Below are 15,262 nucleotides of genomic sequence, written 5' to 3' on the forward strand. Positions count from 1 at the left end.
ACTGCACCTAATGAGTATTCCACTTGTGTCTGAAACTGCTGCTTTGTTTTTTCTTGTCTTTTTGTTTGTACGTGCAGACAGGGCCTAAGAAACACAATTTTGTTCTACTGTGTGTTTTACAAATATGGCTGGAATGACATGAATACATTTTAACATTTCCACACCACACAGGTGCAATTCTGTCTGTTATTTAGCATAATTATGCAAAAATATTACCGCGATTACCATGAAACTTGGTGGAAGGATGTGATATGTGTCAGGAGAGAAAACAAAATTTTGGTGCAGAACCAGACCAGCGGGCAGAGAAAGGATTTTTCTCTCAAAGATTTTTGTTTGTTTCTTTAACATTAGGGCATTTTAAATGTGTTCCTTGATTTCTAGGAGAGAAAAAATTTGGCAAATTTAAGAGACTGATATTTATGAATGCATGAAATGTTGTGAAGATCCCAAAAACCTGGATCTGGTGAATTTTAATGTGGTTTCATCAGGAGAATACTGGGCCTTGGTGAAGGTATGCACTCTACTGAATGCAATTCTAGTTTGTATATTAGACCATGACTGGTTTTGATGTCGTAAAATCCTGATCTTATGTACGTGTTAGATTTAAGATGAGCACAGACAAACTTCAGCAAATGGATGTAAAACAACAGCCCTCCAGCATCCTAATCTGCAAATCACAAAACCAATGTGTGGAGAGTTAACAACACTCTGAGAAAACATCTCAGTGTTTTTCACGAGTTCATTTCATCAAAGCAAACTTTGAAGATCGCAGTAATTTACCAAAAACACCCAGAGGCACCTTTATGGAATCTGAGCTGAAAGAGAAACGAGCAAACAGAAGTTCAGAGCAGCTTCTCGAAATCAGACGATAAAAACACAACAGCGGCAAAAGTTATGTCAACAAGGAGACGGTAAAGTTGTTCATTAAGTGCAGCACATGGGCAGCTGGCGTGTAGACAGAGACATGAGCGGGGTGAGTCAGCAATGCATTCACAGGGCATTAACCCATCTGCTGATCCGGTCCCTGTAAAGCAGACTTACGAGCCTCATGAACTTTATGTGTGCTCATCAAGGAATTACAAGAGGGTTATAAAATGAAAAAAAAAGTCAACACTGCGCTTTGGCAAGTACAGTAGTTCTGTAAATTTGTGGGAGATAAAGCTCGGTCACAAGGGCAATAAATGAGGAATTAGCAGCGACGCGTGCTGCACATTCAGATCAGGGAGCTATAAATCATCACAAATGCTAAAAAACAGGGTCATTCGCTGACTCTCTCACCAGGATCATTCATAACTCACTGCAGTTCCTCTATTCTTCTTAAGAATGCAGTAGAAATACTGAGGGGAGTAATTAAAGGCAAATTAAGAAGCATCTGAATGAAAAGTGCATTATTCACTGCACGTTTAAAAAAGGTTTCATCATCAGGGTGCAGCATTTTCTCCAAGGACCAAAATTTCCAATCAACATTACATTTAATTATTTATCTCTGTCTCTCTTTATTATTACTTCAGGCTTTAAATGAGGCATTTTACACACACACACACACACACACAAACCTGTATCGCTCTCCCACGCACACACATGTAAGTACAGAGACAAAGACAGAAATTGAATAAGCTTCCCACACAGAATAAGCAATAAACAATGTTCTCTAGTGTTGTCATTCAACTGTCATCAGCTCTGCTTGAAAGGGCCAAAAATAAACCCCATCTCATTTATCTCTGAAGGAATCTACCCATCCAGATAGTTTTGAAATTATCTTGTTCGTCCAGGTCACTATGACACTTTACGGACATCTCACAGGGGGCTGGCAGGAACATTTCCAGAAAATGCTCAGAGCAACTGACTCGAATATTTATGTTCTCACAAACAGCCCCTCTGGATAATTAACGTAAAACGATTATATTTTTACTCTTTTCTCATCTGTGACATTTCTTTCTTATGATGTGTGATATCAAGTTGCTTTTAATTGTTTTCTATTGTGATTTCAATTCTTAATTTTTAACTTGTAAACCACCTTCTAACTGTGTATTTAAAGGTGCAATATAAATAAAGTTTATTATTATTATTACGCATATATTTGACCTCATAATTCTGAGGGGGACAAAGTTGTTATAGGAAACGTCATCAGATCAACAGACTGACAACAACATCTCTGTGGCCACTCAACTAGAACTGTAAATATGCATATTATATTATTCCTCACAGAAGTAGTTGTATTGGTAGTAACATAGTGATAGTAATAGGCTAGCAGTAGCATTGAAACATTAAATATGAAAACATTGTGACAGCTTGTACACTGTCAGGTCTCTGCCACAGCTTCTCCGGGGATTTGGATCCGGTTCTGAGACGCTCGTGTCAAACTTGCGTCACGTCAAAGCAAATGCATATTTCAGGCATCACGGCAGCCACAAGGACAAAATCCCAGGACGCCGAGCGAGATCAGTGTCAGCCGCTAAGCTGTTGCCCGAGTCCATCGAAGCCAGACACTGCTTCATCGCCTCCCGCTCCTCGTGTGACCCCGATAGCATCAAGTGAAAACATCTTGCCCCGCTGAGCTCCTGAGTGTGTGTACACACACCGAGGAAAAATGAATTACGATGCCCTTGATGAGATTGCTTAATGCTCCACAAATGCACAAATACACTGCGTAAAAAACAGCTTAAAGTAAGTCGACATTTTTTTATCGAGTTGTTTTTAGTGGGGGTGGTGAGGGAATAGTGGTGTCAGTAAACGACAAGAGAGAGGAATAAATGTCCAAACCAGGAACATTGTGATTACACATCAGCGTCACAACCAAGGACCAAACCTACAATATGTCATTTAAGGTTTGAATGGAAATTGATATGTTAGATGTTGAATTAAAATGAATGAATGTTGAGTGAAGGGGTGAAGATGCATCTCATATGCTGGTCACGGAGGATGAACTGGTAACCGGGCGAAAGAAGACTCAGTGTGGGGGGTTTCGACTCAGGCGTCATCCCCCCCGAGCTAATAATGAGATGGGCAAAGGGTATGCACCAAACTGAATAAGAAGGAATGAGGGAGGGAGGAAAGAGAGGATGAAGGGATGTGGGTAGGGATGAGGAAAGGAATATAAAGGGATGCAGGTAGGAATGAGGGAAAGAGGAAGAGGGGAGATGAGATAAGGAAAAGAAGAATGAAGGGATGAGGGAAGGAGGATGAATGGATGACGGGAAAGGTCGGGTTGAGAAGTCTGGAGCAATCAGAGCTGATGGGTTGACAGGGTATACGGAGGCTTGACAGGTGATGAGAGGTGTGGTTAAGGCGACCCCCTGCTAACTAGCTATAGTTAACTTCATGTAAAGCAGGGCTTCCTAAAATGTATTTAAAAAAGCAGCAAAGGTCAGAGTAAGAAACCGATGCTTTGAATACTCAACAAAATGAGTGAGGAAAGTTTATTATTAATAGAAACTACAAAAAATTATGGCATCCTATCAGCGGTGAGTCCAGACTAAATGTTTGTACTGTTGAGCTCCACCTTTGTCTAATGGGCCGTATATTAAATATGTATCTTAGTGAAAAAAAAGAGCTGATAATGCATGATAGGGATGAGGAAGCACTCTGTGCATTACACAGCAACCTTTGCTTAACCACAGTTTAATGCACTCCGAGTCGAGTGCATTAAAGTATTTCTCTGCTGGATCCTGCTTGTCTGCTTTTAGATTTAACATGTCACCACAACAGAAAGGAACAAAATAACAAAAACATGTGACATTTTATTTTTACGTAGGTTGAGGTGCAGGTGGAGTAAACGATCGTTATACTGAATCCCTCTATTCACAAAACTGTAACACAGTGCTGCGTAATATACGTTAATGACGCCAAACTGCCCTTCAGCGTGTCCCTAGACCTGGTGATGAAGTTTACCAGATGTCAACTTTATATATATATAATGACTGTTATTTTTGCAGCAAACTAACAACAATTTACAACGGTGACTGTCAGCTGAAATACTCATTATATCATCAGAGAGTTTGAGAGCTAAATAAATTAAAAAAACAACGCTGACACTTCCTCAAGCCGAAAATAAGACAGCTTGTTCTTCAAGTGCTCAGTAACCTGCTAATTAAAAGTCATAATTAAGACAGAGGAGAGAGAGAGAGACACCAACATGCTTCACGTGGCACATTTAACAAACAAGAGCCGCACGTGTCCCCCTGAGAAGATCTCACATACTCACCCTCCACAGTCTCTCCAGCCGGGACAACTTGTGTGTTCTCATTGTGATGGACGGAGCAGCTGCTTGTGAGTGTCGGTGTCAGAGAGTGAGCGAGGAGTGATGTGGACTCAGAGAGAGAGAGAGAGAGACGGAGAGAATGATGACCCTGTCATATACACAGAGACACACCTCAGCTCTCAGTAAGAATAATCCCGTTGTCAGCATCTCAGCACTAAGTTCTAAGCATTAAGACAAAGTGTGGGTCTGGGGTGCGTGTGTGTGTGTGTGTGTGTGTGTGTGTGTGTGTGTGTGTGTGTGTGTGTGTGCGTGTGTGTCTGTTGTTGTCTCAGGAAAAAAACACGTCATCCAGGAGACCCAAGAATATCCACTGCGGTTAAACCGAAGGAGGTCAGAGTAAAAGTACAAATAAATAGACTAACATGTAAAAATGTAAAACTACCACATTCAATTTTACAGTATATTTGAGTAAAAGTAAATAAGTACTTGCATTTTAGTATACTTAAAGTACTTGTATTTAAAGTATAAGTACTACATCAACTTTTCTATTAGAGTAAAAGTAAATAAGTGCTTTACCTTTAAATATAGATAAAGTATCAAAAGTAAAAGTACCAGATTAACTTTTCTATTTGAGTAAAATTAAATAAGTACTTGAGTTTGGAGTTTGGAGTAGAAAGTACAGATATTTGCTGTTTTATGCAGTAGAGTAAATGTGAAAATTCCGTGAAAATAAATAAACTTAAGCAAGTACAAATACATGAAAAATGTATTTAAGTACAGTACTTAAGTAAATTGTTACATCACACCAGAAGCCACCTTGAGAGAGAATCACGCAGAACGTGGGGTCTGTCATCCGCTTATCTCTGAAACACTGAACAACACTGGAGGAGATTGAGAAGTGACGAGGCCGGAGCGATCGGGCCCCTCACACAACAATCAGCACTGAACCACTTACCTGGGCCATTAGCTGCATCTGGCTGTTCAGCACAGATCAGCATTACACACCACACGCAGAGCTGGCCCACTTTATGGTGCTTTTTAACCAGGGTTGTTTATCCTGTCTCTCCTCTACTTTTCTCTCCCCGGAGCAATTTACCCACACAACACTGAATTTCTGGGCTGAGAAAAGTGCTGCTCACACAGCTACTGGCCGACGCAGGCTGGAATTTTCTTTTAAGTCTCTGGAGGTCGGGTGGACGAAGGCCGTGACCCAGTGAAGCTAATACCTGTAAGGGCGTCAGTAAGTGCACATTGTGTCTGTGCCCTCGAGGCTTTGCAGGAATACTGAATGAAGTGGCAGGTGTGACAGCTGCTGCATTCACCACCGTGTTGAGCTTCTTTTACTCGTGAAGGCTTAAAAAAACAATGCAGGCAACTCTCGGTAAACACAAACTTACAGATGTTAGGGTTATAACTTAAAGCTGCACTTAAGTATTGTCATATTTATAGTCGAAATATTTCCTTTGTATAATGTGAAAGATGTCACTCATAAGATGCCTTCAGAGATGCATCCGGACAGGCTGTATGTGAAAATGCAAAAGTCAGTTGTAACGGACATTTTCTTAAACTTTTCTGGTCAGATCACTGGTAAAATGTCCAAGTGAGCCTATGTGAGAATACAGCAGTGTTGATGATGTTTCTATCATGCAATGAACAAAAAAAAATAAAATAAACATACATCAAATGATACAAATATCAAAGATTCGAGAGCTTATGGGGATGAAAGCCAATTTCCCTCAGGATCTGGTGGAGACCAAAACTGAGCTAAAAGGATGAACTCACACTCATTAGGTGGCCAGAAACACTTCTCCGAATAGGTGCAAATAAGCCAAGGTTTGCTAACATGTAACTTTATAAAGTGATAAGATCATTCAAACAACCAATCGCTTCACTGTAAAGAACATACTTGTAAGAATAAAAAAAGCCCCCATGTTAATTTAAAAATTCTGAGAACAGACAAATAACGGCATTTTCACATCCGGGTCTGAATCGGTTCTGGATTGAAAACTTCAGCTTGAAACTAACAACATTTGTCTCAGCACATAAACCATAATGTGAGCACAGCAAGATGCCCTCCCATATACCACCAGCCATAAAGCCTCTGTATTCCCATGATGCATCAGCCAATACAGTGAGCAGAGCAACATCAATCATCACTGTTTGGCTTTCCTATCTTTGGTGGGGGTACGATTTGACAGGCTGCCAGCTCCAGAATAGCGAATCACTCAATAGTGCTCCCAGTTCTCTCCACCTCCACTACACCACACAATCATTACCCCCCCCATTTCTTCTCAGCTCCATGCGAGCGCCACACTCAACATCATCACAAAAGTCGGCGCTCGACTCCCAGCTCAGGGAAACGCAGACTATACCTCTTCTTCCTCCCCCATCTCCAGAGCTCTGGGTCTCATTCAGACTCAGAGGAAGAGGAGACAAATATCGACTGGAGATGGTGGAGTACATACAAATCGAATGTGCCCGACAGAAAAAGCCCTCTACAATGACAATGACCCACATGCACCTATACACAGGAGGTGAGTTAGCAGATATACACACTAACGCACACCACACACAACTAATCCAGAGATAAGATGCAGCAAACAGCTTATTACTCTTATTGCTCATGCTGAGCTTATTCCTATACGAGAAGTAACAAGCTTCAAACCCACCTTCATGGCTGCAGGGACCAAACTTTTCTCTCCTGTCACCGGTGTGCAGACCGGAATGCACACAAGAGTTCTGGCGAGGATGCAACATGAAAACCTGCCTCATGTGTTATTCATCTGAAGACTATACCAGAGCCCGGAGGCAGGACTGGGCCTGCTTAGCCCTGGCATCATTTTGGGAGTGAACCAACGCCAGCAGAGCTTTGATACAGCACAGACCCTTTGGCCTTTTCAACGCAGGTGCAACAAATTCAATTTACAATGGCTGCCTTTGCTTTTACTGTCTTAATGGCACAGATGAATGCCAGGATCAAATGTAACGTGGCCCTCACAGATGTTATTAAAGGTCCAGTGTGTAAGATTCAGGTGAAAGGGATCTATAGGCAGAGGGGGTGAAATGAGGGGTATTCAGCTGCAACATTCAACGTCACCACTAGATAGATAAATATGGACGCTATAAAAAAGTGGTGAAACATCATGATAACTGAGATTGATTGATTGGTCGAGCACGCGTATCGACAGGACCTCAGTACTGCGGCTCCAACACTACTGCACAAATTCTGGCTCTAAATTACATCATAGGCACAAGATTGCGCCATTCGCCAGATAAATGGACGGACCCAGGAATGTATTTTTTTCTTTCAGGTTGCCAGCATAACGCAGGGTCAACATATAGAGACAAACAACCATTCACTCTCATATTCACAACTACAGTCAATGGAACCTTCTTGCTGTGAGGTGACGAATATTCTGATTTGTTCTCGTCATCTGATAAAGCAGTGCCACATCCGGGCTTCTGGGGATCATGACTGTTGGAAAAACACAATGTGATATGAGCGATAAGCTGAGTCGCAGCCTCAAGACTTTTGATTTCAGTATCAGGAGGATCATCACTCTTTGTCTCTGCGGTGACTCTGTCGCAACAAATGTACAAAGGTGAACTTCCTGTTGTCGCTCCCTACAGGATTTGCTCCGCTGTAAAATGACCCTGTTGACTTTGCAGCGCCATGTTTTTTTCCTAATTCTGCATGTGTGCATGTGCTTATGTACCCGTTAAATGGTGCGCTTGTGTGTCTGTGTGCGTGTGTCACTGCTGTATCATGGCGGGGTCGATAAGAGAATCTGCCCGCGTGACACAACAGATTACTGCTGCCTGATCTCAGCCCGGGAAACGTCGGTGAGAGGACTCGGGAGAAGCGTATCTTCACTCGGCTGCTCTAACGCCAGCTGACAGAAACGTTGTAGGAGAAATATCCTTTACTGCCTTTAAAGCTCTGTCTTCATTATTGATGATCTATTTCGAGTACTTATCTTATTTGATAAGAAAAACTAACATTTGTGAGCATGAAGTGTTGCTGCATAGATGACAGGTTAAAGATGAGGATCCAGCGCCTTAACCCACAGACGCTTCTACAGGACCGGCTGCAGCTGCAAACAGCTGTAATACATCCTCCAATGAGAATTGAATCTGGAACCCTTCTTCGGCTAAATTGCAATCAAGCAATGTCTCTGTCAGTAGAAGGTCTTTGTGTCAGAGCAGTGTCTCGGTGTAGCTGATGTTGCTTAGTGACCATGTAACCTTTCCAGTCCTAATGAGAGGTGACATTATCATCTTCTTCGACCTAGATGAGACAGGGTTAGCCGAGCGAGCTGATTGGCTAGAAGCAGTGCAGGAAAGAAACTAGATTTTTCTGTATATTTGATGCATTTTTTACCTTATTGGTTACTGCAATATTAACATGATATGATCCCATGTTATACAGGTATTGCGGTACTAGATTGCTAGAACAGTCATAACTGTTCCCTTCATCTCTGTCAGACAATTTATTTTGTATAAATACTTTAAACATTGATACGCCTCTCCAATTATGTTAAGACACCGTCTTTACTCATGTATGTTGTAAACATTTTTATTCTGTTCATGTGCTCTGCTACACATGACATCTGTTGCTCTTCTGTCTGTCCTGGGAGACGGATCCCTCAGTCTCTTGAGGTTTCTACATTTTTTTTCCCTACTAAAAGTTTTTTTTTGTAGTTTTTCTTCACTCTTGTCGAGCCTTTTTCAGTGAGTTGCACCTTGTTAAGCTCGATGAGACAAATTCGTGAATATGGGCTGTACAAATAAAATGTGTTAATTTGTTTCTTTGCTAGTTTGTTTGTTTGTTTGTTTGTTTGATTGTTTGATTGATTGTTTGATTGTAAATACTGTGTCTGAGTCTGTGTTCACAAGAACCAAAGCCTCACCTACAGAACTGCATATTCATCTGTACAGTACAGTGTACAGAGTTGGTGCAATGATTGTAAGACATCAGTCTCTAGTGGCTAAATAGACACAGTGCATGGAAAAGCTATAAAAAAAATCTTCCTGTTTGTTTGTTATTTCAATGAGATGGCACCATGTAGTAAATAAAAACTGCCATTTTGACAAATAGAAGACAGTGAAGTCAACTCTTTGCTCTTTCCTCCTCTCTTAAAAGGAGCGGCACTCATTATTAACCATCCGACTACAGAAGCTAATCCTCGGAAAGGAAAACACTGAAAACAATACCTGAAGTTAAAAAACATGAGATGGGAACAAGAGGAGAAAAGGAAATGGGGACGAGCCGGGTTCAAAGACAGTTATATTTAGCTGCTCAGGCTTAAAAGCAGCAGAAACCTTTTATATATCAACAGTGAAGTTAGTTGAAGATCAACAGTAAAGACTGAGGACTGAGTGGATTTTCCTTTCTATGCTGCACGTTATTGACTACATTTTGATAAATTTGTTAAACTGAAAAATGAAAAGGATTAAAAGATCAATTTGAATAAAACCAGGGCTGGACGGTATGGTAAAAAAAATATATCAAGATAAAGATCATTATCAGTCGATATCGATAATTTTCATGATAACTGTCACATTATCATTTCTTTGAAGTGCAAAGACAGATTTTTGCTCCAGAGTGAAGGTTGTCGATTTTTGTGTTTCACCTTCTCACTGTGCTTGCACAATGCATAAGCAATACATCGATATGTATTTAACCTTTGTTATGTTGCTATTGATTAAATAATAATGATAATAATTGCCTGGCCCAAAATAAAACCGATATCAAAAATACCAAAATGGAGGTTTTAATGACAGCTGATAATGCGTTTATTTCTTCTCGTGATCTAGAATCTACCGTGAGCGGCCGAGGCCAAGAATCAACCATTGGTCGGGATCCTCGTCTTGTCTCATCACGCAGTAATAAGGGCCGTCTGTATTTAAACGCTGACTGATAGCACTGTCAGCTTGTGTAATAATACAGTAAATCACCGAGAGGGAGTCGACAGTCTCACAGCGAGGCGGCGGAGGCAGGGCGGCCTGCAGACGTGCTGTTGACAGGTCTGTTGGGGGCGGGGAGGTGGTGAGAGGGTGGATGATCGATGGCGTGGAGCAGAGCAGTGAGATGCTGGGAGGGTGAATGACCTGTTGAGATGCCCGCCGGGAACAGAGGAACAAATTGGAAAAAAAACACAAAAAACACTTGTCGATAGTGAATACGTCAGTCAACAGAGACCGAGACGCTGAAACAGGAGGAGAGACTCGTGTTCATTAGGGTCCACAGAGGGAACGACTGCTTTCAGATTGAAGGGAAAAACAAAACAAAATGGTTACGGTGGACGGAACGTGTTTCATGACACGGGGGGAGGACACACAGAGGGCAATGTGAGGCCTGCGTCATCTCCAGATGGCTGTCAGAGCCACCAACGAGCAGCAGTGCGTGTGTGTGTGTGTGTGTGTGTGTGTGTGTGTGTGTGTGTGTTCCCAGAGCTTGCAGCCTCACCCTCTCCACCTTTGCAACCATGGCAACGCTGAGCAAGAGGTCCTGCTAAGGATGCTGTGCTGTCCTGAGGGGAGGGGCGGCACTGGGTGACAGCACATTTGCCTCGTGTGCCTTTTGCTGCAGACTGGTCTGAGTGGTCAGCAACGTTACACTGCCTGTATTTCTTATTAAACTATATTTTTATCTTACTTTGTTTTGAGCTGATTCTGTTTTATATGACTTTAAATAGCTTTTATTATTAGTTTTTGTTGCTTTGCCTTGTGTTAAGCACTTAAGCACTCAATTGCATCCTGTATTTCTGGCCAACTCGTAAAATTTTGGGACTAGCTTTGTGATCCAGGTTCAATATGTTTAAGGATCAGACGACTATGGGAAATAAATCCCTGGTGGAAACCACAGAGAATTATCTCTTGACTCAGCAGTCCCCTGTGGCTCAATGAAGCATGTCGCCTTCCCTCAGTTCTACTGTTTTGCTCCAGTCTCAGATCTCATGAGCCGAAGCAGGCTGCTACACACGGCCTGCCCAGAAACAAGATGGTATCTACAAATGTATCTACTGTCAGCATACAGACAGGTAGTGATGAGCTGATGAACATGTGCAGCATTTAGAAGCTAGAGAGTCAAATACTTCCCTCAGAGTTAAAAGAGTAATTATCTGATTAATCAACATCCTATGGACACAAATCACACAAAATAAATGATACACATTTGCTTTGTAATTGCTGGTAATGTTAAAAGATGACTGATTGCTAATAAATTAAGTTTCACTGATATGTCAATGTTGAGTTTGCGGCTTGTTTTCTGACATATGTGTTTTTGTAGACCAAGGCCCACATATATAAGTTAAAGGTCCAGTGTGTAAGATTCAGGTGAAAGGGATCTATTGGCAGAAATTTAATATTAAAAAACTCCCAGTGATGTTTTCACTAGTTTGTTTCAACTAAATTGTACAAATTGTGTATTCAGTACCTGAGAATTTGCCCTTTATATTTAAATACTTTATATTTACATCAGGAGCAGGTCCTCTCTATGGAGGCAGACATTTTTTTACAGTAGCCCAGACTGAACAAACTAAACATCTTTTGATTTTTAATGACAACTGAAGGCTACCACAGGTTCTCTTTCATGTTTGGAAGGGGGGGGTGAGGTGAGGGGTGTTCAGCTGCAACATGACACTTCACCACTAAATGTCACTAAATTCTACACACTGAACCTTTAAAAATGTGACTGAATTTTGGGAAATCAGTGAAAATAGTGAAAAAACACCATCTTGCAAAGTTAAAGCAACTGAAAAAAGAAATCTTGGATCCACCCCCTCATCAGGATCTGCACCGAAACGACGTACACTGCATCCTTCTACCAAGTTTTGAGGTAAATCTGTCCAGTAATTTTTGCATAATCTTGCTTGCAAACAAACAAACCAAGTTCATTTTTCATCTCTCTCCATCTCCCCTCGTTTCCTGTAATCGTTCCACTGCTAACTCTAATAACGGATAATAACAGAGCCAGATAACTGAGCAGTCACACACACACACACACTGAAAAGGCTTTTTGTAACACCACCTGTGTTGTGTAAGACGGTCACCTCGGGACACGTCATCGTCATTTTAGGATGAATGCAGCAGGTGACAAAGTCTTCAGTGAGCAGTCGTCACCAGAAGCATTCAGTTAGCGCAGCAGCAGAGAGAATGAGGACAGCCTCTCACATCTCGCTGCTCTCTTCCTCTTTAATGGCGGTTCTCGTTGAGCTCTGTGCGCCTGATTTATCTGAGCTACGGACCTCGAAGGAAACTCAGAGCTAAACTAAGACGAAAGGCCAAACTGTCTCACTCATATCTGGAGTATCTCTAAGTTGAAGGCACAGTTAAGTGCATATGAGGACAGGCAGTGTATGTGTGTGTGTGTGTGTGTGTGTGTGTGTGTGTGTGTGTGTGTGTGTGTGTGTGTGTGTGTGTGTGTGTGTGTGTGTGTACCAGCCCTGGGCAAGACTATGACCAATACGAATTGAATTTTACACTTCTGCCAAGGTGATTTATGAATTACTGCTTTTAAAATCCAATTCCCTGTGATCCAAAGCAGGACAAGGACATGGGAATTAACAAGTTTTCCAACATGAAAATTAAAGTAATCAATAGATGGCACTTTACAGGCTGGACATAAACCCTGAAATACAATCTTTGAAGTATAAAAAAGACACTGCAGTAATCTCAAAAAGGAAATCAAAGAGCCTGAGCTCTCGTTCGTCCCCAGAGACGAAGCCTGCAGTGTAACCTCGCTATTTGAAAACCCCTACTTTGCCACTGGCCTCCTCAGGGAGAATATCACACTGTCTTTATGTTATAAGAGCTTTGTTGTACAGGAGCAGCTGATCATAGGTGAAATTAGGACACTTTTCCAGTGCACTTTAATCACAAATCTTTAGCCTGGGAGGGGGGGGAATTACGAATGTATTATAGCATAGCAAGCATGTCTTAGATAAAGGGGCCCTGTGGGAAATCAGTTTATCACTGGTGACTTACGATCAATTCACAGTTACACGTCACAACAGGCCCACAGCAACATTTCGCTGATTTTGGTAAAAATGTTCATTTGTTTAATAACAGTGTAGAAGATTTTAAAAACCTTTGAGATAGCTTGAGGGAGAAATCTGTGATTTCCCTGAGTTATAATTAGTGAAATGATCCACTCAGACTGTTTATCAGTCTGAAACAACATAGGACTCACTGGAAGACGAGTGAGGAATTTTACTTTGAGATTATAGAAATATTATTTGTAGTTGAACATGACTTTCTTTATTGTTCTCCGCCACTGGAATACTCATAAATTCATATAACCACAGTGCATATTACCTCTGCCAAGGGCCAACAGTGCTCGTAAATTAAAACAAGCCTTAATGCCATTTTACGTTTCTCAGCTACACATACCGTATCCTTCCACCAAGTTTTGTAGAAATCTGCCCAGTAGTTTTCTGGTAGTCGTGCCACTTAACAAACGCTGATGATAGCATAACCTCCTTAATTAGCAGAGGTAATGAATCAAACTCCTCCAGTGGTAAATTGGCAGATATTCAGGAGGAAGCTGCCATGTTTGTCATGTTATTTTGCCACTCGACATACGGCACAGTGGGCTGACTACGACCCCTGCAGAGCTGTGTTATCTTTCATTATTACAATGAGAAACACAAACAAAATGTTCATAAAGAAAGAGTCAATAGAGGGGAGGTCATGCAGGGGCCCCCAGGCGCCAGGCTGAAGGTAAAATGTCACCATATTTCACCTTTACACAAAAACAACAATTAATTTAGGACACTGGAGTTTCTATTTGCAAGGAGGAGAAAGAACGACTGCTGATATCTCCCTAGGTGACTCAAACTCTAGCCCAGAACACAGATGCTTGCACGCAGAGCACAGCAACAATTAATCAATCCTACGACACACACATCTCTCCTACAAAGATGCAGGGGCTGCATTGTGTCAGCTCAGGCACTTAGAGGAACGCCACAGTAAACAAACATAAATCGGATTTCTTCCATTTTTTTTTTATCAGCTTTGAGCAAAATGCTTTCCCGCACAATCCAACCTGCAGGTTTGTTTTATATATACAGGCTAAACAACAGCAAATATCTGGATAAAGGAAAATGAATTCATAGCATTTTAAAGTCAGTTCTCACCCTCTCCCTCTGCAAAGTAAATGGAAACAACAATAGCTCATTCAAACTTTCGCTGGAGGCGGCGGGGTTGGAAATAGCTCCTTGAAATGGTCCGCCCTTCTTCTGAGGCAAAAGGCAATTTCATGCTTCAGCACGGCTCAGGGGGACATCAGGACTAAAGGTGACTTCAAGGTTAACGGTGCAAACCTAATACACATGTTGGAAACCCGGCAAAACAAAACAGCTCCGGTCCCACTCCTGAAACACAATCCAGAGGTTTAATTGTGAGGAAAAGTCACTTATTGGAATTGCCCTCTTAAAAGTACTTCATATACTGTAAGTACGTCATATAGCCAACACAGAGGCTTTTGGATTAAATAAGGGGGAACGGAGATCACGGAGAAGCTTCTGTTTACCCTGGTGCTGCTGCTGTTGACAGCTAGTGCAGTGTCAGCGTTCACCCTGTTTCCAACCTTATCCGTTGGTGCTCAATGTGACAAGCATCAATAATTCAGGGGAACATCCCAGTGTTGGCAGCCATTTACAGATGAGAGGCCAGTAAAGTGTGTTTGTGTTTGCTGTAGGTTTGAACCGGTGTCAGCTGCAACGAGCAACACATGTATTAACAAGTCTGTGCAGCGAGTCGGCAAGGAGGCAGGAGGCAGGAGGCTGAAGCTTGAAGAGTGAAATCAAAAACCCCAAAAGAGACTGATTTCACTTGTTTGTTTGTTGGAGAAGGTGAAAGGGAAGTGAGACGCACATGGAGTAGTCTGGTCTCTTAGTCTTTCAGGTAGAAGTCTCTTTTTTCTGTTGTTGTTGTCGTCTAGTTTAAAACAGGCCTAAGAAATTAGTGGTGATCATAAAACTGACCAATTTGATAAAAACTTTGCGAAATAACCTAAATGCAAACATTGAAAACAGCAAAGATGCCACAAGTCAAACG

At 41.7% G+C, this 15,262-nt stretch overlaps 1 protein-coding gene across 4 annotated transcripts in view; it reads right to left on the minus strand.

The window, feature by feature from the left end:
- LOC117778800 (dipeptidyl aminopeptidase-like protein 6) overlaps nt 1-15,262 on the minus strand; it is a 71,315-nt gene that overhangs the window by 40,319 nt on the left and 15,734 nt on the right. Inside the window, exon 1 of one of the 4 annotated variants that reach the window (XM_034614617.1) lies at nt 4,205-4,295. The exons of the other annotated variants lie outside the window; for them this stretch is intronic. Coding sequence (XP_034470508.1) covers nt 4,205-4,246 — 42 coding nt within the window. The 5' untranslated portion in view covers nt 4,247-4,295. Of the gene's footprint in view, nt 1-4,204; nt 4,296-15,262 lie in introns of those variants that run through there. 4 annotated transcript variants of the gene reach the window in all.

The sequence above is a fragment of the Hippoglossus hippoglossus genome, chromosome 17 (genome assembly GCF_009819705.1).
Source record: "Hippoglossus hippoglossus isolate fHipHip1 chromosome 17, fHipHip1.pri, whole genome shotgun sequence".
NCBI lineage: Eukaryota > Metazoa > Chordata > Actinopteri > Pleuronectiformes > Pleuronectidae > Hippoglossus > Hippoglossus hippoglossus.